The 22758-nt window shown below is 46.3% G+C and overlaps 1 protein-coding gene and 1 long non-coding RNA gene across 7 annotated transcripts in view; one reads left to right on the forward strand and one right to left on the reverse strand.

Annotated features, from left to right (window-relative positions):
• Positions 1-22758, forward strand: part of PAX2 (paired box 2) — an 88659-nt gene that overhangs the window by 26611 nt on the left and 39290 nt on the right. For 3 of the 6 annotated variants that reach the window (XM_075505006.1, XM_075505003.1, XM_075505002.1), the window contains exons 4-5: positions 7714-7799; positions 9885-10004. In XM_075505006.1, coding sequence (XP_075361121.1) covers positions 7714-7799; positions 9885-10004 — 206 coding nt within the window. The remainder of the gene's footprint in view (positions 1-7713; positions 7800-9884; positions 10005-22758) is intronic. The other 3 variants (XM_075505001.1, XM_075505004.1, XM_075505005.1) reach the window with 1 other exon arrangement.
• The window catches only part of LOC142411305 (uncharacterized), a 192246-nt gene that overhangs the window by 16660 nt on the left and 152828 nt on the right, over positions 1-22758 (reverse strand). The window lies entirely within an intron of this gene.

Raw genomic sequence — 22758 nt, forward strand, 5'->3', positions numbered from 1 at the left:
CCCGTGCTGCGTGGCAGTCACCAGTGTGCTGCCAGCTCGTGGGGCTGTACCCTACGCCAGCTCCGTGCTGCTGCAGCAACGCTGCTAGCAGGACCCAGGCCGGCCAGTCCGTAGGTAACAGAAGATGTCGCTTTGAACTGTAGTTATTGCAGAGAAAGTTATTGCATTGAGAAAATGATTAATTCCTAAGAGCTCAAAAATTTCTGTGCATTTTCATGGCAGAAATCTCTTGCTAGCGAAGGGGACTTAGCCACTGGCAATGCTTCTCTCCTGCTCTCTGCCTGTGGCTTGTTGTCATTTTTGAAGCTTTTGGTCTTTTGTCGCAGAGATTATGAGTTTGTTGAGGGGGAGTGGTAGGTCTCTAGCTGCAGGAATGGATACTCTCGTGGGTGCTGTGAGTTGAACGTCTGCTCCATGGTTGCCTATGATATTGGAATTTGGACATGATGACCCAGGTGGTTCCTCCCAGGCCTGTGTTTCTATGTCCAAGATCAGCAGAACCCTTTTTGTCCTTTAAGATTTCCCTAATTCACCTTAAACCCAGGATGTCAAACATCTACACCCAGGATCAAGTTTGCTTCCAATATTTTGTAAACTGTATGACATCTTCTAGATGTTTCGATTTTAATGAATTTCTGGCTTTCCCGACTGCAAAGAAAGCTTTCCAAATGTGAACTGAGTGTAATAAAAGTAGAAACACCTGCCTGAGGACATTTCTATGCTGCAGTCACTGCTTGACTGCAGCTCATGTAGATATACTTTAGCCAGCTTTAAGCCAGCCAGCCTGGGTCCTGATGGTTCTGTAGCCACAGCTTTGCACAACACAGCAACTATTCAAGCACACCTTCTGTTTCCCAGGTGGGTTTTGCACCCTAACACAAATCCACTTGGATAAATAGGAAAATGTTTCTTAAAGCCTAATGCAGCAATTTATTCTGGGAGGTCAGGCTAGGCACCCTATGCACGTGGGGCTTACCACTGTCAACCCCATCGGTACCAATGGCATGAAGTTGTGTGTTACTGCTCAGCAGGATGAGTTGGCAGACCAACCCCCTGCCTGGCAGATCTCTCCCCTCCCAGAAGGCAGGCATCTTCACCTTTCTTTCCTTCTACCCCTCTTCCTTACGTCTGGACTTGTACTGTGTAGCACAGCAGAACTGGAATGGGCAGAGATCTGCTAGGAGCTGAACGTTAATGCTCTGCTCAAATTAAATGAAATAAAACCATATGGTGTCATCATGGGTCACTGGTTTAAAACAACAAAAAAATCCTAGCTCCTCTCTAAGCCCTTCAGATAGTAAAACTGCTGCTGTGAATTCTGCCTCTCCTCAGAGTGCAGCCAAGAAACGCACTGAGAGAAAAGGGCAGGATTGGGCTTTCTCTCGTGTTTGGAGTGAGCAGGCTAACCTGGAACAAAGTGGCACTTTTTTCACCATGTCTTCAGGCATGATGTCAGTGTAGCAGTGAAGCTGATGGACCTACACAGATTAACAGTGGATAAGGAGTCAAATCTTCTCAGGGAGGGCTGGGATTGTGTTTTCAGATATGTAAGGCATCTCCATTTTGACCTCTCATCTATTTGGAAGCTCCAGGAAAATAGTTAATCCCTCATCAGGCACCTTTTAGGACTATCTATCTAATCAATCTAATTAATCTTTCATACCTGTGCTTATATACTAATGTAGTACGTGATTACCCTTCTTCTCTCTCCCTTTTCAAAAGGTAGGGAGAAGGAAATGTAATTTTCATTACAGGAGAGAGTTTGAATGTGTGAATATTGCTCGTGGCCCCTGAATATGGCAGGGTTTGAAGGCATTCTGCTGTCTTGGCAGGGAGCACCAGAGCCTCAGGCCAGCTAGCAAGGAAGCTGAGTCTGCTGCTCCTGCCAATGTCAGCTGTTGTTCTGAGGGTTGCAAAGTGTTGCGGTAGATTTTGAGAGCAGTAGGAGAAGCTACTGCCCCCCATGCATCCTAATGGAAATTATGTTGTGGCTTTTGGGGGGCAACTGCAGCTCTGATCTTCCCAACTACATCTGCCGCTGCAAATTCAAAATGACCGCCAAAGCTGGTGCAGCTGAAATACAGCTCCTGTTGCCTGTGCATACCTCCCTTCCCTTCACGTACAGCCACTGTCAGCAGGGTACATGTCACTTCTGCTTCAAGCAGGGGAACGAAGCCAATACTGTGCTACAGCTCGCTGAAGCACTTACTTGGCCCCTGTTATTAGAGAGTCTGAGCCCTTCACTCCTCCTTCCAGCTGTCCTCACTGTGCCCCAGGTGGCACGGCAATGCTCCTATCTTCACACTTCAGGCAGGAAACAGAGCACAGAGAGAAATGCCATTTGTCCAAAGTCTTGATGAGAGGTCCATGACAGAGCAAGGAACTGAAGCCCTTTCCCTAAGTCGGATTAGGCTCTAACTATTAGACTTTATATTTCCCTTCCTTACCTCCCAAATCCCTTGGTTGTTTTTCCTCACCATGCTATGAAGCTTGCTTTCCATTTTGAACTTCGTTTGTGCAAACAAGACTCCCCCCCCCCCCCCCCCTTTCTTTGCTCAACTGTGAATTCAGCTGTGTCTCAACCCATGCACAGAAACATAAGACTCTCTCCTATTTGAACCAAAGCCATGTTCAGAGCTCTTTATGTCTGTGCAGCACCAGTCTGCAGGTGGGACCTTGTTGGCTCCATGGGGGCTGTCACCAAGGAGCCCAGAACTGCCTCTTCCCATCCCATGTTCTCCCTCTTTTCCTTAGGCGTGCTTTGACGCCAGCATCACTGGGATGGCCGTGAGCCCTTTTGTAGGAAGGAATCTGATGCAGAGGAGGCACCACTGTCTCACTTAGCCCTGCACCAAGTCCCCTGCAGGCTGCCTTGTCTCTACCGCCGGCACAGCCCGTGGCTCAGCAGTACAGCCCTGCGCTAATTAAGCAGTGCGGCACAGCAGGGTGTGTGTTCCTTGGCCATCACAGCCTCCCTTGGACACACTGCAGAGAAAAGGCTGAAGCTTCGCAATGTTAGCCTTCCAAGAACTGCTTTAATTGCCCAGTAATGCACACCCTGGGGTCTTGTAATGTGCTTCTAATATGGAGCATTTAAAATATGAATACTCCAAAACAATTACAAGGAGTTTGGTGCTCTGCTGAGTGTATCCTTCCACTCTGAAAAATAATCCATGACAAAGGAATATGATCAAAGTGAGGATACCAGTGCTTTCTGAAATCTGTCAGCATCTCCTTGGGGCAGCAGGACACACCACTCTTTCCCTTAGCGCAAATGCACTCTGTTCTTCCAGGATTAAAAGAATTGCTAGATTGGGACACCAGATGATTCAGACCTACCTCATCTCCCTCTGATCAGCCCTAGTATGATTTTTTATTTGAGGTACCGTCTAAAGACTCTGCCACCAGCAACAGTAAGAGAGGAGAAACCACAGAGTATGTCAGGCTATACGAGAGTTTGGATAGAAATGTCAGAGAAGCGAGGGACGTTTCCTATGATCTGTCATTCTTTTAGCAAATAATTTCTGGACAAGTTTAGAAATTATTTTTTACTTGCTTACTTACAAGGAGTGAAAGAAAGTTCTGCTTCTCAGAAAGGACTATGGCTCAGCTAGTTTTAACTTCTAATATTTCTTTCTACATTCTTGACCAAATTTGATTAGAGCTTGTCACAATTGCCATACTAGGAGAGACGATTTTTGTCTGTCCATCTGTATTCAGAATCAGCAAAAGGAATTGCATTAACACTGCTGAAAATAACAAAATAGAAATCAAACATTGGGAATTCATGATCTAATGCTGAATGTTTAAGAAAGTCAAAGGCATTTGGAAGCAGGCAGTTGGTTTCAGCTGGAGCTGTATGAGTATTAACTCTAGAAAGAGTTACTACAAGCCAACTGTGGTAACTCATGAATTCCAGGAATGGATATATAATTCACAGTATGATACTATGCACTGTAATGACATTATATGCCATTACTTAAGATAATATCGCATATTAAATTCAGATTGTGAAATGAAGTTCAGTTGCTTTACTGCAATCAAAGATCTATAAATGTCCTGTTGCTGAAACTTCAGAAGGTTATGTATTAAATCTGTCTATATTCTCCGAAACTCAAAGTGGACAACTTGTGCAAAAACCTCCCATTGGAAAATGAAAAATGAGAATTTACATTAAGTACCAGTTTATGCCCCTAATTAAACACAAATGCTGTTATTGGAGTCACTGGCTGTGATGGAATTAGAGCAGGGATGAATTTAGTCCAAAGTGACAATTTATTTTAGAGAAAAGAAAGACGTTTGAAAATATTGGCATTTACTTCAAGAAATCAGCACTGCTGACTGGTGGGCCAGGATTTGTGTCCCTTCTGCTTTTGGGAAGGGCTGAGGAAGTGTTCTGCAAAAAGGCTTGTCTTTCTCCAGTGTCTAGAGGCAAGAACAAGCCATCAAAGGCAGCAAGAGGTGATCAAGGTTTTGCTCCCTCTTACATAGCAGTAATCCAGAAATCCTAGGTTTGAGGCAGCAGAGCTGGCTTAGTGTGCATTTCAGTCTCTGGTAAGGGTGAGAAGCTTTCAGCAATCCCGAAGTTTAAAGACAGCATTATTATGCTTCATCTGTTGCTACAGGACCAGGTCAGCTCTGTTCATCTTTCATCTGCTGTTTCATTAGGTGGTCTCGTGTAGGACAGACTCACTTGAAGCCTCTTAAAGCAGCAGCAGTGATGCCTAGCTATGCTGCTGTATATCACTGTCCCTAAATGAATCGACCCAGCGGGATGCACTGCCATATTCTGTACTGAGCGTAAGGGTCCTGAAATTTCTCCTCTTTCCCTACAACACTACAGTTCGGTCATGACTGTAGGGCAAAGGAGCATTGCTGGGGAGAGCCTTTTCGTGACTTGCCTCTTCTTTTAGCCATAGGAAATACCTTCTACCTGAGACCTCATTAGATTCGCTGTGCATTTGATGCCAAGAATTATTTGACCCAAGCCACTGGAGGTTGCACAACCAGAACGGCTCCCCTTTGCTCACTGTTTCCAGACACTTTCTCTTGACATAAAACCAGTTTCATTCTTAGGAGGGGAACGTTTTTGAACAGAGCCTTTCACCTCTGGGTCACTAGCTGAAATCTGGCCCTGGTTGGTAGTGACCGAAAATCATTACCAGCTGACGGCTACTTGGTGAAATGAGCTGGTGAGTCTCATTCCAGTTCCTAATGGACACATTTCAGTAAACACAGTCACAACTGGCACTAACTGGCATTCTCAGCCGAGAGACCATGAACTGAATGGGGAAGGAAATTGAACCTTCCTCTTTGTCCCCTGCCTGGGTTTTTGAAGCATTATGGACAGGCATTTTATACCACCATCGTTTCACAGGCTGTTTTTACTCTAAATGGCTTTTCGAAACTTTGCAATTTTCATGCAGCATGATTCAGCACAGCCTGATCAGCCATCTCAGTATAATTAGGCTCATCTTATGGTTCCCCTCAGTAGAAGCTGAGCTGTCTGATGCCACCTCCCAGTACGAATGGTGAATCTGATGTCATATCTCAGTATGAATGGAACCGTCTGATGTCACCTCAGTGCTAACAGGACGTTTTATAATATGTCATCTAAGGCTGCAGGGGAAATCTTCTAATCCATTCACTATGCTACACTACAATAGAACATAACACAGTATAATGTGTAGGTTAACTCAGACACCCTCAGGCAGATTTTGGGTAGACGGATGGATGGATGGGTGGATAGATACATTTATACAAAGTATACATACATTATATCACTCTATTGATTTTTAAAAAGTTCCAGGTCTGCCTGGCTATAATGAGATTTTTGAACTTTGTGTTGCGATCAATGAGGGGAATATTATTGGCCTGGAGAATTGATATACCCGCTCTCTGTGGCTTGTTCTGCTCCTGGACTGCCCCTGCCCCCAAGGTGTACGATTCCATCAGACACTTAACCTCTTTCACAGTGTCATCAGGCTAAAAGGAATCTAATAGTGACACGGGACTTGTGCTCAGCACTCTGGCACTATTGCTTTCCTGTCACAAATAATTTATAGCTTTCTATTTCCATCCCTTTGCCTGCACCCCATCCCCTCTTTCTGTTTCTCTGGGCTGGGGGAAATCAATAAACTCACACAACCAGAGTGGCACTTCAGGGGGTTTTAGGGGGAATGTGAGAGAAGAGAAAAGAAAAGAAAAAAAAAAACAGAAAAGAAGAAAAAAAGTTATATTATTTGCCCTAGCACAGTCTTCTCAGATCAGCGCCTCAGCTAGTGCAAATCAGCATGACCTCCGAATCTGGCCCTGAGGCCCTCAGACACCTTCTATATAGGTCCTCAGCAGCTATAGATTAGGGCCCCTGGTACCACTGACCTATATGAGGTGAGGATCTGGATCTCCTTCCCCAGCTAGAACCTTGACATTCCCTATCTTCAGCTACTGCCCAGGCTTCATCATGTGCATACTGAAGTTTCCTAACATGCTGAGGTGATATACTCTGAAATACCTTTCTTTTCCTAAGAAGGTTTCACTCTCAGGAATTGTGCTTTTTCAAAAACACCCTCTCAACGTTTCTGCCTATCTCTGTCCATGCCATACCACCCACTAGACACACATTTGCTCTTTGGAGTTTTCCCAACTTATTCTTTAGAACAAATCTTTAAGGGAAGCTCTTGGGTGGGCAGGGAGGATCTGTTATTTGCTTTCACATTCTGGAGGGATTTTTGGGGAGAAGTGAAAGCTAATATAATGCAGGGCTGAGAGTTCCAGAAACTCGGGCTGAAGAGCATCTGCAGCCTTCACCCTAACTGGAGAGGCTCCTTCTAATCTCAGAAAGGAATTTGGTCTCCATGGCCTCCACAGGTCATGGCTTATTTGCCGAGTTCCTTGGTGAGACAGTCATTCCTGAATCACAGATACCCAGCATCTGCCAGTAGGCAGGGACCCTGCCAGTCAGGTACTAGGTACTAGTGATTTTCTTTCACCAGTGACCTCAGCTGGATTTAAACCAGTGACCTAGAGGTGAAAGATTTCATGTAACAAGAAACAGAGTACTGACAATTACAGTTCAGTTTATTTTCATTGAGCTGCATTATGAGACATCTTGTTGAGTTCCCGTGCTGCGTTCATTTAGCAACTGATAAACACCAATTTTTGCCCTCTTTGCTGGAGCTTCTTTTTCCTGGTGATCTATATCCCATCACCACTTCCTACAGATGCCTTCTGCTCCCACCTTCTCATTTATGAAGGGCAAGGGCTTTGGGCAAGCCTTCCATCAGTTCAAAGCATTCAGTTCTACGCCAGAAGGGTATTTTTTAGATACACAACAAAATTAAATCTACACCATTTGTAAATCCAGCAGTGGCTCTGTTAGCTGCAAAGACTGCCTTGTGATCGTGCTGACAGGTCAGATCATAAATGATAACGCGGTTGCTAACACACAGGAGATCCTAGCTCGTTCACTGAGCACCATAGTTATGCAGTGAATACCCAAGTTTGGGGAGAAGATGACAGAGGAGAGCAAGGACAATTCTCTGGGAACTGGACTGTTAAAGCAGTAGAATCAGGACTACAAGAAGGCAAATGAAACCGCTCTGCTGCACCCAGAGCTCAGATCAGGCCTTCAGGTTCTGACAGCTGGGGTCACGGGTATGCAAAGGCAGAGAAGTTGCAGTTGAGTTCTGAACATGTTTTGCTCTTTTGCAGGATCATCAGAACCAAAGTTCAGCAACCTTTTCACCCAACACCAGACGGGAGCGGGACAGGTGTGACTGCACCAGGACATACTATCGGTAAGAAGACTGGCATGAGGGGTGGTGACAGGACAAGTGGAAATGAGGATGAAGCTTAGTTGAGGGAACAAAGTCTGACAAGCAGATGCTAAGCAGAGCAAAAGGGAGGAGGGGTGGGGGGAAAGAAACCTCAATGGAAATCAGAGGTTTCTGTTCTTTGTTTCCCTCATTGCATTGCAGAGAAGGGAATCATGGCAGAGAACCAGCCCAAGGTAGGGGTTTGCCCAAAGTGATTCTGCCTTAACATCCATTTCATGTTCACGCTCTCTCCTTTGCCTCCCTAGAGAGAAGTATTTACCACTATCCTGTCTAAGCACCAGTCTTCACCTTTTGTCTCCTTCTTACTCTGACTCTTTTTTCCACTCTCTCTCCCAATTTCTCTTCTCTCCCTTTGCTGGAACTGGTCCATTTCTTAGAGCTAGTAATACACAGACATGGGTAAGATATTCCTGGTGCCTCACAACCGAGTTCTTCATTGTTCTAGTTCTGCAGTCAGGTATCCCATGGGTGTATTTCACTGAGAAAATGCATTTTCTGCTGGGGGAGATGGGTTTATCAAAGTGAGCAGAAGACGGAGGCTGTAATAAAGTGACCAAATGTCTCCTAGTCTGTTGTGTTTAAAGGTACTGTGCTAGATGTGTGCTGAGGTACTTTTCACTCTGTAGGCTGTATGGTGCATGTGTCTGCTGTTGCTAGCATAGCTTTAACCAGTAACAATTCAGAGCAGGAAAAAGCATGCAGTGTTCTGGGGTACTGTGAAATACAGTGGCTTATTCGTGGCCTAAGACACTGTCTTAGATCCTGTTGGTTACTGAGAATCAGCTGCTATGCAAAGATTTACTGGAAAGTGCTGGTCTACGTGGGACAGAGCTGGCAGATACAATCCTGTACACGAACTGTGTTCAGGAGCACAATGAAATTAATGGGCCAGTATGGAAGAGCATTTCTGGATGCCCTTTTAATCTGGACTTGCTCACTGGACTGGGAATCACTGACCACAACAGATGGAGTTGGCAGATATTATTCCTTCTTGGAAAAGTAGTGCAGTGTCTAGGGAGTGCATTGGCTGAGCTGGGATAGTGATTGTGAGTGCTGCTACTGGAGTCTCTCATTGCTCTGGGATGTACTGGGAAGTGTGGGTCTACATCAGATAGTGTTGACAGGTTCTCCTCCATCCTGGAAGGCTTGTATTAGAGGTATCGATTGCTTCAGGTCAGTGCTTTATGAGCTGAATGATGGGTAGCGGCCTGTAAGAGAACTGGGATATTCTCTCCATTACTGGGCCATGCTGGGACATAATAGGCATGCCTACTGGATGCATAGCTCTACTTCTATACTCTAAAGCCCTGATTATCATGAAGTGATCATTTCTAATCTGGATGACTTGTCATTTCTGATATATTGGAAACTCATGAGCAATCCTGGATAGCCCTGAGTGGCAGGAGGAGTCTGCCAGTTGACATTGGTCAGTGCAACAGGAAGACACTAGATTTTTATTAATCTGGGTTGGAGTATGTATCACCAACTCACCATTTGTTCTAGTAGGGAACTGAATTTATTGGCCCAACACTGAAGTGCTTCTATCCTATGCTAAGAAGGTAATTTTTCAATGAGTGTTTTGGGTGGACGCATAAGAGGCTGGTCTGGCTAAGACAGAACATGTGCACTCCTGGTGGAAAAATGCTGAGAGGAAATGATCTGGCAAAATATGGATAGACTAGGAAGTCACTAGAGAATATGGGCTATGCCGCATTGCACTCAGTTACCATGGCATGCACTAGGAAGCCTGCTCTGAACTGGGATATAACAACAAGGTTTAGCTTCTTGATGGAATACGCTTGCTTGTTATTAATGGCCCCGTACTGGAAGGCTGTGGAGCTACGGGATAGGAACAGACTGGCAAAGCTGGGATGCAGCAACGTTAGCAGTAGAGTGAGTATGAGTCCTTCAGTGTGGGGGACTGGGAGTCTGCTTAGTGCCCAGGCTTTCCTATGAGACTGGCGGCATGCGTAGCTTTCAGCTGGGGGATCCCTGAGTGCTGTGCTGCTCTCCTCATGGCCCTTTTTCCCTTTTCCTTTTGTCCAGTGCCCAGCACAGCATCCCCTCCCGTCTCCAGTGCCTCCAATGATCCAGTGGGCTCTTACTCCATTAACGGGATCCTGGGGATTCCTCGGTCGAATGGCGAGAAGAGGAAACGTGATGAAGGTAGGGGGAGGGGAGAAGCTCATCCTCCCTTTTATATTCTTTGTCCCCATGTACAGGCTCCAATTTCAGGCCAAGGTTTGCAGCTGCTCCAGGGGCTAGATCAGTTTTAGCAACAGAGACCAGTTCCCCGCCACTGCCCTGCTGGCTTGGAATGCTCTTCTTCCGAGGCCCTTTCATGACAGGCTGCGTCTCCAGACATCTGCTCGGCAGGCAGAGAGCCGTCTCCATTGCTGGAGCTGATCCCAAGTTCATTCACTGCTGGAAACGGCTGGAACTGAACTCCCCAGGTGCCAGCAGGTGCCCGGACTTTGAACTGCGGGTAAACATGGTTTCCCCGACTCACTCGTTTTCAAACAAAATGCCATCTCGGAGAAGCACCAGCAATGTGGGAGTTATCTTTCATTCCCCTTGCAAACAAGTTCCTGCCCTGTGATGTGCCATGAGCTACATTAGCTGGTGATCATAAGGGCCCAGTTTTCAATGGGTAGCATCTACCACAGCAGAACTGCCAGGCTTGCAACAGTCTGAAAGCAGAACAGGAGGTCTTCTGAGTACTGTGGCCCTAAGGTTGTTATCTAAGCCTTTTGCTAGGGCTTTAAGGAGCTAGGATTAAGCTATCTCCTTTTGCGTCCTACCTGCTGGGAAGGAGTCAGGGCAAAGTGAATCCTGAAGTGAGCCAAAAGCTGGAACCTCAGGTCTAGATAGACTGAGTCGGGAGGGTGGGTAAGGTCTCGGTGCTTTTATGGTGGCTTTGTAAACTTTTTTCTTAAATCTTGCTCTTATAATTTGATGCATTCAAAAACTGAGGGCCAGGAGGCGAACTTTTCTAGGAGTAGTGCCTGACCAGTTTGTTCGGTTCAGCCCTGCCTTCAGTATGTTGTTTTCTGCTGTTGCCTGTTGCGTGGGGGGACCTCTTAGTAGTACAGGTGGCTCAGTGTGCTGCATGTGCAGTGACCCCAGGGCTGTGTGGTGCAAAAGAACATGAGGGTTCTCTGTGATATGTGGTGGGAAGAGAAAGCTCTCCTGAGAGAGATGCTGCATTTTGGGGTTTTGCTAGTAATTTTCTCAGCATTGGTTCTGGTGAGGTTCACATCTGTAAGTTTTTGATCGAAATAAACACAATAATCCCAAGAAAAAAAGGCAGTCATGGTGACCCCTTTCTCCCTGATACAAAGTAAAACTAGAAGCAAGGACCCAATCCAGCTCCTGTTAAATAAAATGGGAAGATTTTTGCTGATGTCATTGGAAATTGGATCAGGCCCCAGAGGAAGATCCATTTCCCAGCTAGATGGCAGTAGGGCCCAGCTAAGAGAAAAGTGTTAGCAATGGAAGGGCTGAGTCAATGCCTCAAAGTCAAAAAATGTCAAGAATAAGAGAGTGCAAACATTGCAAACCCCTTCAGCATTTCCTGTCATTACATATACAGGAAATAGTGACATTTTGAACTGAGTGACAAGTTTCTCTAATGGTTGTACAAATCTCTTGCCAGTTATTTGGGGGTTTTGTGAACCCCTGTTCTCATACAGTCCAGCGTGGTGATCACCAGCTCTCAACATGGTGCCTCCATATCTCATTTTGAAATGAAGCAGTTCAATCTGGCTTTAGCGGCTATTCTTTCCAAATACCTGGAAAGATCATCCCACTTTAGATGCAGCCACGCAGTCACTTCCAGCCTCAGAACCTGAGCTTTTTTGAAGCAGTACAATTAAACACATAAACAACCAAGCAGCCCTCTAAGACTGTGACACTTCACAATGATATATTGACAGTGAGAACAAATCTCTGTGTCTGTCCTTAATTCATCCCAGATTTGATTTATGAAGGGCAAGCAACATTCTGCAACTCCCTGCTGTTGGCCAAGAGCCCACATACCCCACTAGGAACCAAAACGTACCAGACAGTCCTGGAGACATTGCTTGTCTTTAGCTCTCAGAGTTTTAGGTGGCAGTTACATGACACAGCTGCAACTGCCTTAGAGAATGGCCTTCATCCTGCCATCCCAGATACCTGCTGCAGAGAGATGTCACGCTCCCGTCCCAGAGAAGCCTCGCATGGGACCCCCTGCCAGCTGCTGAATACCCCTAGCCAAGAGTTGAGTTATCTGGGCTCACACTGGCCTTAAGAAGTGCTGAAAGACATCATCACTTTGCAGCGTTGGGTCCTAAGGCTAGAAGGTTCCAAGGGGAGGTTTTGCACAGCCGGTGACCTGCACTCACTCCTGGGCAATGTCCCCTGTAGCTCTGAGGGCTCTGCTTGTTCCTAGCTGAGATGTGGATTAGGAAAGCCTGGCAAGGAATCCAGTGCAGGTATTTCTTTCATGCTCATGATGGATGCATACACCTTCTCAGTATTTCCCAGAGCTTCTGAGCACTGTTTTGTTGCAGTTTCTTAACTGCAGGGTTTATTCTCACATTGACAAGCCCTTATGAGCTCCCAATGCACTTTCCCAGCATTTTGCGGGTGGCTCCTCCCTAGAGGAGGCAGAAGAAGCAGCACTGCTCTCTCTTTCTTTCTGCTCTGTTGGACCAGCTCTGCTGCAAGGATTCCTCTGTGAGGAATGCAGTTCAGCAGAAAGGGGGGAAGTACCAAGCTGCTCCTGAATCCCCAGTTCTGAAAACCTTGTTAGCAACCTCTGTGATGGCTGGGGGGAACAGGGTGGGAGAAAGACAGAGGATCCTCTATCTGAGCACACCCCCTCCCCCAGGTCCTCCTTGCTGCAGCTGGTGCCTACATTAGACAGTAGCACAGATGATTAAGAAGAGGAGAGATAATTATGTGTCAAGATGATGTAGCAGAACTCCCGAGTTGGACAGAAGGAGCCAAATGGATGCATGAGGTGGGCTCAGCGATGGACGCTGACAGCCAGGTGTGTCCCTCACAGGGAGTTAGAGGGAAGAGAGGAAATCCCAACCTACCAAATGTGCCGGCTGCAACTGCAAGGGTGACCTGGGAAGACTATGGCATTGAGAGAGAGCTAGCAGGGAGGTAGCTCTGAGTGTCTGCTAGTCAGAACAAGAACTGTCAGATCAGAAGTCCTTCCTCGAAACTCAGTATGTCTTCCTCAGGTGAGTGCCTAGGAAGGATGGTCAGGATTTGCCCTGTTAAGACCGTGTATTCCTTTTGTTTCAGTTTTTGACCAGTGATTGTAAACCCCCTGACTTCCTTGACAGATTAGACAAAGCAGAGAGTTGGTCTCCTACGATTTTTAAAATAAATTGGCCAAAATTTCTCCACCACTTGTGCAGCACAGCATGTGCCATCTCTTGCAGTCTATGGGCACAGCCAACGTTGCTGTAATTTCCCTTTGACCTTCCCCACCACTTACACCCACCATCTTCCAGAGGCAGAAGTGGCCCTGCAGCATGTAATGACTTTCCCAAGACCACTGAGGGTCTTGCAGTATCAAGCTAGAGCTGGAAACAGGAATTCCTGGCTTTTCACGATCCTAATGTTGTACTATGCTGTGATGGCAGGCCAAGCTCAGCAGGGTCATTGTCAGACTAAGGAGAAGCAACAAGAAGTGCAGAAGGATAAAGGGGAAAAATAATATGCAAATATTTCTGTTGTTCCATAACCCCTGATTGATAGCTAAAAGGATGAGAATTGGAGTGACCCAGAGGCACTAACAAAAAATTAGTATCACTCATACTGTAGTCTTGAGCACTGTATAAGGAGAAGAAGGGAGAGATGGGGAGAAAGGGAAGGACGGGTAGCTAGGTGGATGGATAGATGGATAGATAGACAGATAATTAAATAATATGAAAACAATATTTCAAACTGTTCCCTGCATACCACAGCATCTCCAGCTGCGTGAAACTTTTGGGATCTTTACAAAACCACTCTTGTTAGAGATAGCTCTTTCTCTCCATAGCAGGCCACAGACTTCCCCTATAGACCCAAATTCTCATTTGGGATTCGTCTTCCCATGAGGCTGGTGCTGTAACATTCTCAGCATTATTAGTCTTGGTCCCTGACAAGATCTGTAGTATTTGACAGCATTACTGGCAATAATATCTGCAGTGCCGACAATGGCAGAGATAATATCCCCCAGTATTATTGGCATTAGCAGGGATCATATCTGCAGCCTGTTATTGGCAGGAGCAGACGTAATGTGTCCAGTATTATTAGTATCAGTAGTAATAAAACCCACAGGCTTGTTAGTATGATCAGTGCTAATATCAGCAGTAGGTTTGTGGGAGAGGAGGGGACGGAGTGATTACTACTGTAAATGGCAATAATACTCGGGCTGTTTGCAGTAAAGGAATCCCCAGCGGAGATGAGGGAGCAAACCTGAGAAGGCAGAAGTTCCTCCTTTCCTTTCTTCACCTGTCATTTTGATGATTAGAGTGATTTACATTGAAGTAAGTGATGCAGGGCTGTGTCAGTGCAGGGGGACAGTAAAGGGTCACCAACATTTCGGCAGGTCTGGTGATGTTTTCCAACAAGTGCTAGCTGTATCAGTACAGGTGGTTCACCGTGCGCTTCAAAATGGGGTTGAGCTATGCAGAACAGGGTGCTGACTACTAGCAGGTGCTGACTACTAGCAGTAGGAGCACTTGCACTGTTCATCCTGTAGCTGCAGGATGGGCAGCGTCACTGCCCTTCTCTTTGGTGCTGCACACATAATTTTCTGACTGTTATTACCTCGACACCCTCTACTGAGAAGCATTGCTTTTGTTACAGGTGGTTTTCTCTCCCCTCACTCTGAATGGGAGGACTCTGACTGCAGGGCAGGGTTTTGACAGTGTTCAGCTTGGGGATTTTCCTACTGGAAAAGTAGAAATGCCTCCTTCAGGTGGAGTGTGAGGCAGGGAGATCCGCAACAGTCCCAGTCCTGAAAGTTGTTTTTTTAGATACTGCCCCAGGACATAGGCTGTCTTGAAGAAAATTTTGAACTCAATTGTTGAAGTGGAAAGTAGCGCAGAGAGGAGATGTGTGTAATGTGTTTAAGAAGGTCTGAGTTTCTGAGCAGATATACAGCAGCTGAGCATGCCACTGCAAGTATGATCCCATTTCTGTTGTTCAGAGTGGCAATGATAATATAATTTGGGAGACGTAGTTGTGACATTTCAGGTGACTTTGTGTCATTGTCAGTGGCATCAATACGCATTTGCAGGCAGTGTGGCTGTGGTTATCATGTTGTAACTGTAGCACTATAGGTTGTGGGTTTGTGACACTAATGATGATATTAACTGTATCACTGCTTGCTATGCTGCCCCATTACACTCAAGGCCGTTACACTCTTCAGCAGAGGCGGCTGTGAATTTTTTCTGGTGGTATGTCTGCATCATTGCATGCAGTAAGGTTGTTTCAATGTGGTAATTGTTGGTACACTGGTGCAGGCTGTACTGTACTGTCATCGCAATTCATATAGTTGTTACTAGTGTTGACTGACAACAGACTGTCACCTGGCCATAAGAGTGAAGTCAATACGGCTATGTCACTGCAGCACTGTGTTGAGCATTTTGTGTTTTCACAAAGTATGACCATATTGTTCCACAGCGTACTGGGGTTGTTTCAGGACATACAGCGTGCTTATGCTGTCATCTGCAGTATGATGATGCTTTACCAGTGCTGTAGCTGCACTAGTGCAGAGAGGGCTAGCCCTTAACTGTCCTGGAGGGAAATACATTCATTTTCCTGTGCTGCCTGCATACGTTTGCAAAGAGTATGAGTGAGTCATTCCACTTGACTGTATCATGGCACCTGATGTATGTTGATCTCTTGTCATATTAGGTGTATTTCTGTTCTCCCAAAACTGTTGCGTTGTGGACGACAACAGAGTGTGTTTGGACCCCTGCAGGTGACACAACAGCAGTACTGTCTGCGGTGTGGCTGCACTGTTTCATGCTGTGATTTCTTGTCACCACAGCTGATGTGTTTGCGTTATTCTATATGATTGCTTTATTGCAGGTCAGCAATAGTCTTAATGACACTGGAGACACATGCAGTTACATTGCCTCAGGTGCTAACCCCACTTTCCAACCATCACACACAGTTGTGGGGTGTGCACCCAGCAGTTTATGGCTGTGCACATGGAGCGGGCACTTTCTGGAGTGTTTCACACTCTCACAGTGTCTTCCTCCTACTTTCCCTGGGACTGTGTTGTTTCACGCAGTGTGGCTGAGTTTCCAGTGGCTAGCTTGCAGCAATGGTGTATTGCTGCAAGCAGCGGTGGTCACAGGGGACATCCAGGCTCATTGTGTCTATACATACAAGTGTAGGTAACACTCCCTTCCACTCCAGATGAAAATGTAAATTGAAGAGGGAGTTTACTCTCAGCAGCCACCCACTTCTCCCTCCTGAGGGTCTTTGGCTGGTGAGACTCCTAGGAGGACATAAGAAAGGCGCCTGCTACTCATCCTGCACCTCTCTAAATAAACTGCAGGAGGATGGTCAGAAAAGGAAGAGTATGTGTGGAAAAAGAGAGGAGGGGGAAACTGGATAAAGGAGAGGACAATGATTAAGCAGCACAGCACTGTCAGAAATGTGGGCTGTTGCACCATGAATCTGGAGGTCAGTCGTAAGCAAGAGAGACAGTATATTTGTGTGTGTGTGTGCGTGTGTCTGCACACGCCCTGAGGATTTGGGGGGTACGCATTGCTCAGGAGGACTTCAGGTAAGGGAGAGTTAACAGCTTACATCACAGAAAGCAGTTTGGACAGAATGCTCTGCTTCTAAAGCTTATAGTGCTGCTTAGTTTGGCAGGGTTTGGTACTATCTGAAGACAAGCTGGTCTGGCTTCAGCTGTATTTGTGTGCATCTCTGCTTGTGTATTTGTGTCTCTAGGAATGCACGCCTGTTTGTTTTTTTGTATTTCTGTGTTAGGATCACTGGTTTCTACTTATCTGTGCTTATGTACTGGGGTGAGTGGCAGGTTGGACCCGTATTTTTGTGCATGCCTATGGAGACCTGGAAAATGTGTATGTTAAGCTGTGTATAATACTGCCTAGTAGGAGAATGCATACTGTGGATCATATGGATGTCTGGGCATGTATGGCTCAGTATTAGTGCTATGTATTTCTATGAATGCCAGGTATTTGTATTCACATTTTGAGCATATATGTGAATGTTGTATATTTGTATGTATATTTTGTGTGTATGTGTTGTTACATACTTGGAGTATCACTGTATCTTTGTGGTTGCTGGATATGAATATGTAGCCTGTTAGTGCTGTGCACTTCTGTATATAGTTTGTACAGATGTGTATTTGCATTGGGGTTATATATTTGTGTGTATGTTGTATATATATATCGGTTGTTCTTGCCTGTGTGAAGGTTGTTTATTTATGTAAATAGTTTGTATTTGTTTACATTATTTAATTTTGTATATGTGAATTTAAGGAAATTACTTTGAGTTCCAGGTTTTCGTTTAGTTAGTGTATGTATATTTTTGTAAGTTGTTTATTCAGAAATTACATTTAATTGACACGCACCTGCATTAGTACCTCCTTGTGTCCCAGTTTGCATTCTTGTGTCTTTAAATGTTATTGGCTACATTTTGTGAGTCTTACTTATGCATAGAGCTTTTCTTTATTTGTGTGAGTGCCGTGAACGTATGCTTGTCTGACTGTTTATTTATGGGTATTTAGCCTGTGGTTAGATCTTCTCCTTCCACTTTTTGACTCATTCCTGGGAGGGGTTGTTGCAGCTAATGTGTCAGCAGGAGTCAGGCAGCTACAACTCCTCCCAGCGTCTCTGCCTGCTCTGCCTGCCCACCTGTGCAGAGGCTGCTCCCTAGCTTTGCTGGTGCCTGTCTCTCTCTGGATCTTCTTGCCCACTCTAGATGAGTTGTACACTGGGTCTGCCGGCATTCAGGGAGGTGACTGTTACATTTTTTCATGGATGTAAAGAGTATGGGAGTCAGAGGGAGCATGGTGCCTGGATCCATGAGGATCCCAGGTTAATGCACAGTGGGTGACAGAACAAACTGCAAAAGGGATCGGGAACAGCTGGCAATGTGCAGGCAAATGGTATTTAGAGGGTTGTTGGTGACTGGTATAACAGTGGATCAGGGTGCCACGACAGTGGGAGAAAGGGATGACACTAGTTTGGGGTCAAGTGACATGGCAATGAGACATAAGGGCAATACTGCTATGAAATCAAGGTGACATGGCACTGAGGCACAGCAGGGATCAAGGTGACATGCCGATGACCCAGGCTGATCTGTCAGAACAGAGAGGGCTGGGAAACCTCCATCAAGAATCAGCTGAATAAGGCAAAGGAGAAGAGGAGGAGCAGGGTGAAGAAGATCAGAGGCAAATCAATGGAGCTGTACCGTGGCTGTAGGAGCCAGGTCACCGGCACTGTGGGACATGCAGTGTCTCCACGAGGAGATCAGTTGCATCCTGGTGCGAAGGGCTGGGGCAGTCTGCTGTTAGCAGTGGCTGTTTGCATCACAGTGATGGAGAGCAGGGATAACACAGTGATGACATCAGGTGATGGACATATCCTGTGACGGTAGCCATGGACCGTAGGGACTGTGTGGGCAGGGGCACTATTCCCAGTTGCTGGAAAAACAAAGAACCTAACGGGCAGTAAAACAAAAACAAAGGAGACTTGGAAGCACCTGACAGCCCTAATTCATCACAGCCCAAGATTTTTTTTTCCCCCTCATGTTCCCATTATATTTGTTTGTAAAAGTGGAAATCAATTTTGAAGGTAATTTTCTGGAAAGAATGGAAGGGAGGTGGGAGGGCCGGATAAGGCAGAGATGGCAAGAGGAAAAAAAAATTTAGGCCAGGCACAGCCCAGGGGCAGCTCTTGGCAAGGTGAAAGAAAATTGCATATTCAATCTCCATCCATGAATCTCCCTTGCTGCTGCCCGCCTCCTGCTCGAAAACAATGAAGGCTTTCTCCCCTACGCTGCACAACGCCTGAGTATCAGCGCTCACTTTAACTTCAGGGTCATTAATTCACCTGATTATTGCAGGAGAGGAGAGGGTTGCAGAGGCATCCGTTCTAAAGAGCCCTCCCTTAGCTCATCCTTTGATTAGTTTGGGGTGGGGGGAGTTCAGATAATGTGTTGTCTTGGACTCAGTTTAAAATGGGAAGGATTGAAGAGGGGGTGGAAGGAGGTAGAAGTGGAAAGGGAAAGATGTGGCCCGGCTTGTTGTGGAAGGGAGGGTCGGAAAGCAGTCATTCTTGCATCCCTCTGCTGTGGTGTTATTGCAAATTAAAAGTAGCATGTTCCACTCCGTAGCTATCTTTCAGGGAGGGGAGGGGCATGGGTATATGTCGGCATGGGGATGGGGGGGGGATCTTATCATTGCTTCTTCAGCAGCCCAGCGTAGTGTCACCCTGTGAGGTGACATTTGAATTTACAATTCCGCTGAGAAAAGCCATTAATTCACAAATTAACATTTCTCCCTCTCTCTCTCTAGCTCGCTCTCTCTTCCTCTCTCTCTCTCTATCTCACATGGATGTGCAAGCAATTGAAAAGACAAAGGAAATAGCCTTAAGGAAGAGACTTTACTGCTACTCTGTCTGTGCAGAGATTGCTACTACTGCTTCTAGATAGATAAACCAATTACCTGAGCTGCTCTGTTCATGGCAGCCTGCTATTACCTCCTTTTGTAGAGCTGACTCCATTGCTGGATTACACTGTGTGTATCTCATTAATGTAAACCAGCACGATACTGGGCACTGTCCCTGACCCTTCTTGCCAGAGCCCATTGCTCTGCAGTAGAAGAGGTAACTGGGAGAGGAGTCAAGAGCAGAGGTGATGGTAGGCAGAACGTACTTCCTAATGCATAGGGACCAGGCCAGACAGAGAACTTGCTTAGAATACCTGCACTGAGCTTAGAGGAGGCAGGGGCTTCCCTTTTACAGTGGAGGTTGCACGATGTTAACCCTGATCTCCTCCACGTCTTGGTGAGCACTGAGAGTTCTGCACAAGAGGCCTCATGTATGGGCAGCAGGTATGGGCAGCCCCTTGCAACTCCATTATCAGCATTACCCTGAGTTTCCTCCAGGCGTAGAAATGTGCATGGTAGGCAAATGCAGAGGTGTGAGTACGAAAGCTACGTATACGTAGCTAGAGGCAGATGTAGCTGACTGCACCCAGGAGCTAACCAACTCACAGAGGTACACGACAAACCTCAGAATAAGAAGCAAAAATAAGCACTCTAGCTTATGGACTGAGAGGGCCAGATTTCTTTGTAGTGCAACTCCACCGAAAGCCAGTCAATGATGCCTGTGGAGACGTTCTTGTAAAAGACAAACACTGGACACTACTTCCACACAGCCCCCAGTCCTTTTCTGATTCCCTTTTGTTGCTCTCTCCTGCCCTGCTCTTTCTCACATGCTTACTTCTGCTGTCACTGCTGCTATGGATGCTTGGGCAGCACATGTGGACAGTGTAGACGCACACACACACACGTAGGCACTCAGCCGCACGCTGATGCCACCCCAGGCACACGTCTGTGACACTAGCAGCCTGCCTGTGCATACTCACACCCCTGCAGGCACGGCTTTTCCCCACCTGCTCTGGTGAGGTCCCTTTCAGTGGCTCCAAGCCTGCCTGCTGGGGTGCACGCTGGCAGGCAGCTTTCTGAGCACCTTCTGGTGCTCTCTGCAGGCAACCTTGTAGGAACATGCCTGGCTACCCCTGCCATTTAGCCTGGTCACACAGTGTGTGTTTGGGGAGAAAATGTCCTAGCAGTGTGGTTTACATAAAGACTCGCATGTTAGTCTTTGCTCACTAAGCATTTTGCCTATATAGAATGGGACAGAAATCTTCACCAACAGGTTTTTCACCCCGTAAGGGTTTGATAGGCCCCGTTCAAGCCATTCTCCTAACTTTCATGAAAGGCAGAAGCTTGCAGGGGGCAGTTCTCCAGGTAAAAGAAAAACGGATCAGAACTGCTGTTTCTGGAAGCCTGGTCTCCATGTGCTCAGCACATGGAGTACGTGCCTTTCTTCAGCATTGCCTTGGCTCCTTAAATCTTCCTAAAAACTTATCCTCTTAACAAGAGCATCTGCCTCCGACATTCCCTGTGCCCCACACCGAGCGCAGCACATGGCCAGGGAGCAGCATCCCACAGCCGGCGCTGGAAGACAGATCACGATCAGTGGAGGAATCGGCAGGCAGTGCCAGTAATTCAAACCATCCTGACCGTTCAGTGAACCTGAACCTGCTGACCTTGACAGCACTAAGACAGCAGCGGCCTCAGGAATCCCAACCTTTAGAGAGGCGTCGGCAGAGGACGGCTCCTGCTCTCTCCCTTTCTTTCTCTCTCTCTCTCTTTCCGATCACATCCCAGCAGCCAAGGGGGCCCAACAGTCAATCCCCAGTGCACCAATTAGCTCCTAATTTGGCTATGTCTGCACTCCCAAGTCTACATCAATGTAATGTTAAGCATTGCTTGCTGTTCAGAGATGGAAATCATTCCTATAGAGGGGTGTCTTCCTGTGCTACAGGAAAACACTAAGCACCTTGTTCTGAGTCAGGGCCAGAGAGAACCCCCTTCTCATCCCAGAATGGGGGCTGCTGCTGTTTGGAAGGAAAGCAGGAGCTCTTTGCTTCCCTAAGTGATAGCATCAGATCCTCCAGCCTTGTTTCACTGGATCCCAGGGGGAAGCAACAAGATCTCACCAAGTGATTAGTCTGTGAGAATCCTGGCAGGGTAGATGAGGGGCAGGGAGGTGACTAGAATGGAGGGGAGAGAGAGAAAAAAACAAGTGTGCTTAATTTTGCCACAAGAACTTGCAGTAAAGAAAAATGCAGTTTGTGAACATTTTAAGACCCTTTCAAGGAATATTGGATTTCCTCCAGCTACCTCTGTGGCTGCCAAGTAACAGCATTTTGTCTTGGCCTGCAGAGGCTAGGCTAAGCTCGAAGACCTTGCATATGGAGGACAACTTTCTTAACAGCACATGGCCTGAAAGAAGCAGTTACAGATACCTGTCTATTGAGACATAGCAGACATGTATGTCTGTCTGTCTTCTGTCTGTCTCCATCCATAACTCTTTGAAGGTGATTTTTCCATGCATCAATCAGATAAAATAAAGGACATTTTGAATAGGTGTCAAATGCAATTCATGCCCATTTTAAGGCCCTTTAAAATGTCAGACTTTTGTCAAGGGGCCTAAAAATAATGTCTAGGTCCATGCTTCTCCTTTGCTTTTCCTTCACCCATGCAAGCATCCTACTGCTTACATCCCATCAGGTTCAAGGTACAAAGTCCTCTTCCCACACAGGTCAACAGCTACAGGAAAACAGTGCTACAGGAGCACAGTGCCAGAACAGGAGCTAGGTCATGGGTATCACTGTTTCTGTCTGGATGTGGAGTAGGTCAGGATTTCTTTCTCTTGCTGGCTCTGCCTTTTTGGGGAGCTTAGAGGTGTTATTCTGCTTTTAAGCTAGGGGATCTGCATTGGAACAGGTTTGTAGGCATCTCATTAAACCTTAATGAGGTGGTTATTGTGTATGAAATGTCCATCAAGTCTTGAGTGCCTTCTAGTCCTCTCTTAGATGCTTTAGAAAAGACTGTTATAAAGGACAGGTACACTTCCATGCTTGGTTTTCCAGAGGAGCTGTTGTTTTTTAGCTTCAGCTTTTGGCATCTAGTGCGGGAAGAGGTAGGCCTTGAACAGAAGAGTTGACCTTGCAAGCAGATCAGAACTGTCCTAGAGTTTGGGACAACTTTACTAAATCCCAGCGAATTAAAAAAATACCCCACTTGCTAATCCTCAAAGATACTTATGGCTCTTGTCTGCACAGCCCTCTCTTGTTTGTGAAACTGATTGCTACC

The sequence above is a fragment of the Mycteria americana genome, chromosome 6 (assembly GCF_035582795.1).
Source record: "Mycteria americana isolate JAX WOST 10 ecotype Jacksonville Zoo and Gardens chromosome 6, USCA_MyAme_1.0, whole genome shotgun sequence".
NCBI lineage: Eukaryota > Metazoa > Chordata > Aves > Ciconiiformes > Ciconiidae > Mycteria > Mycteria americana.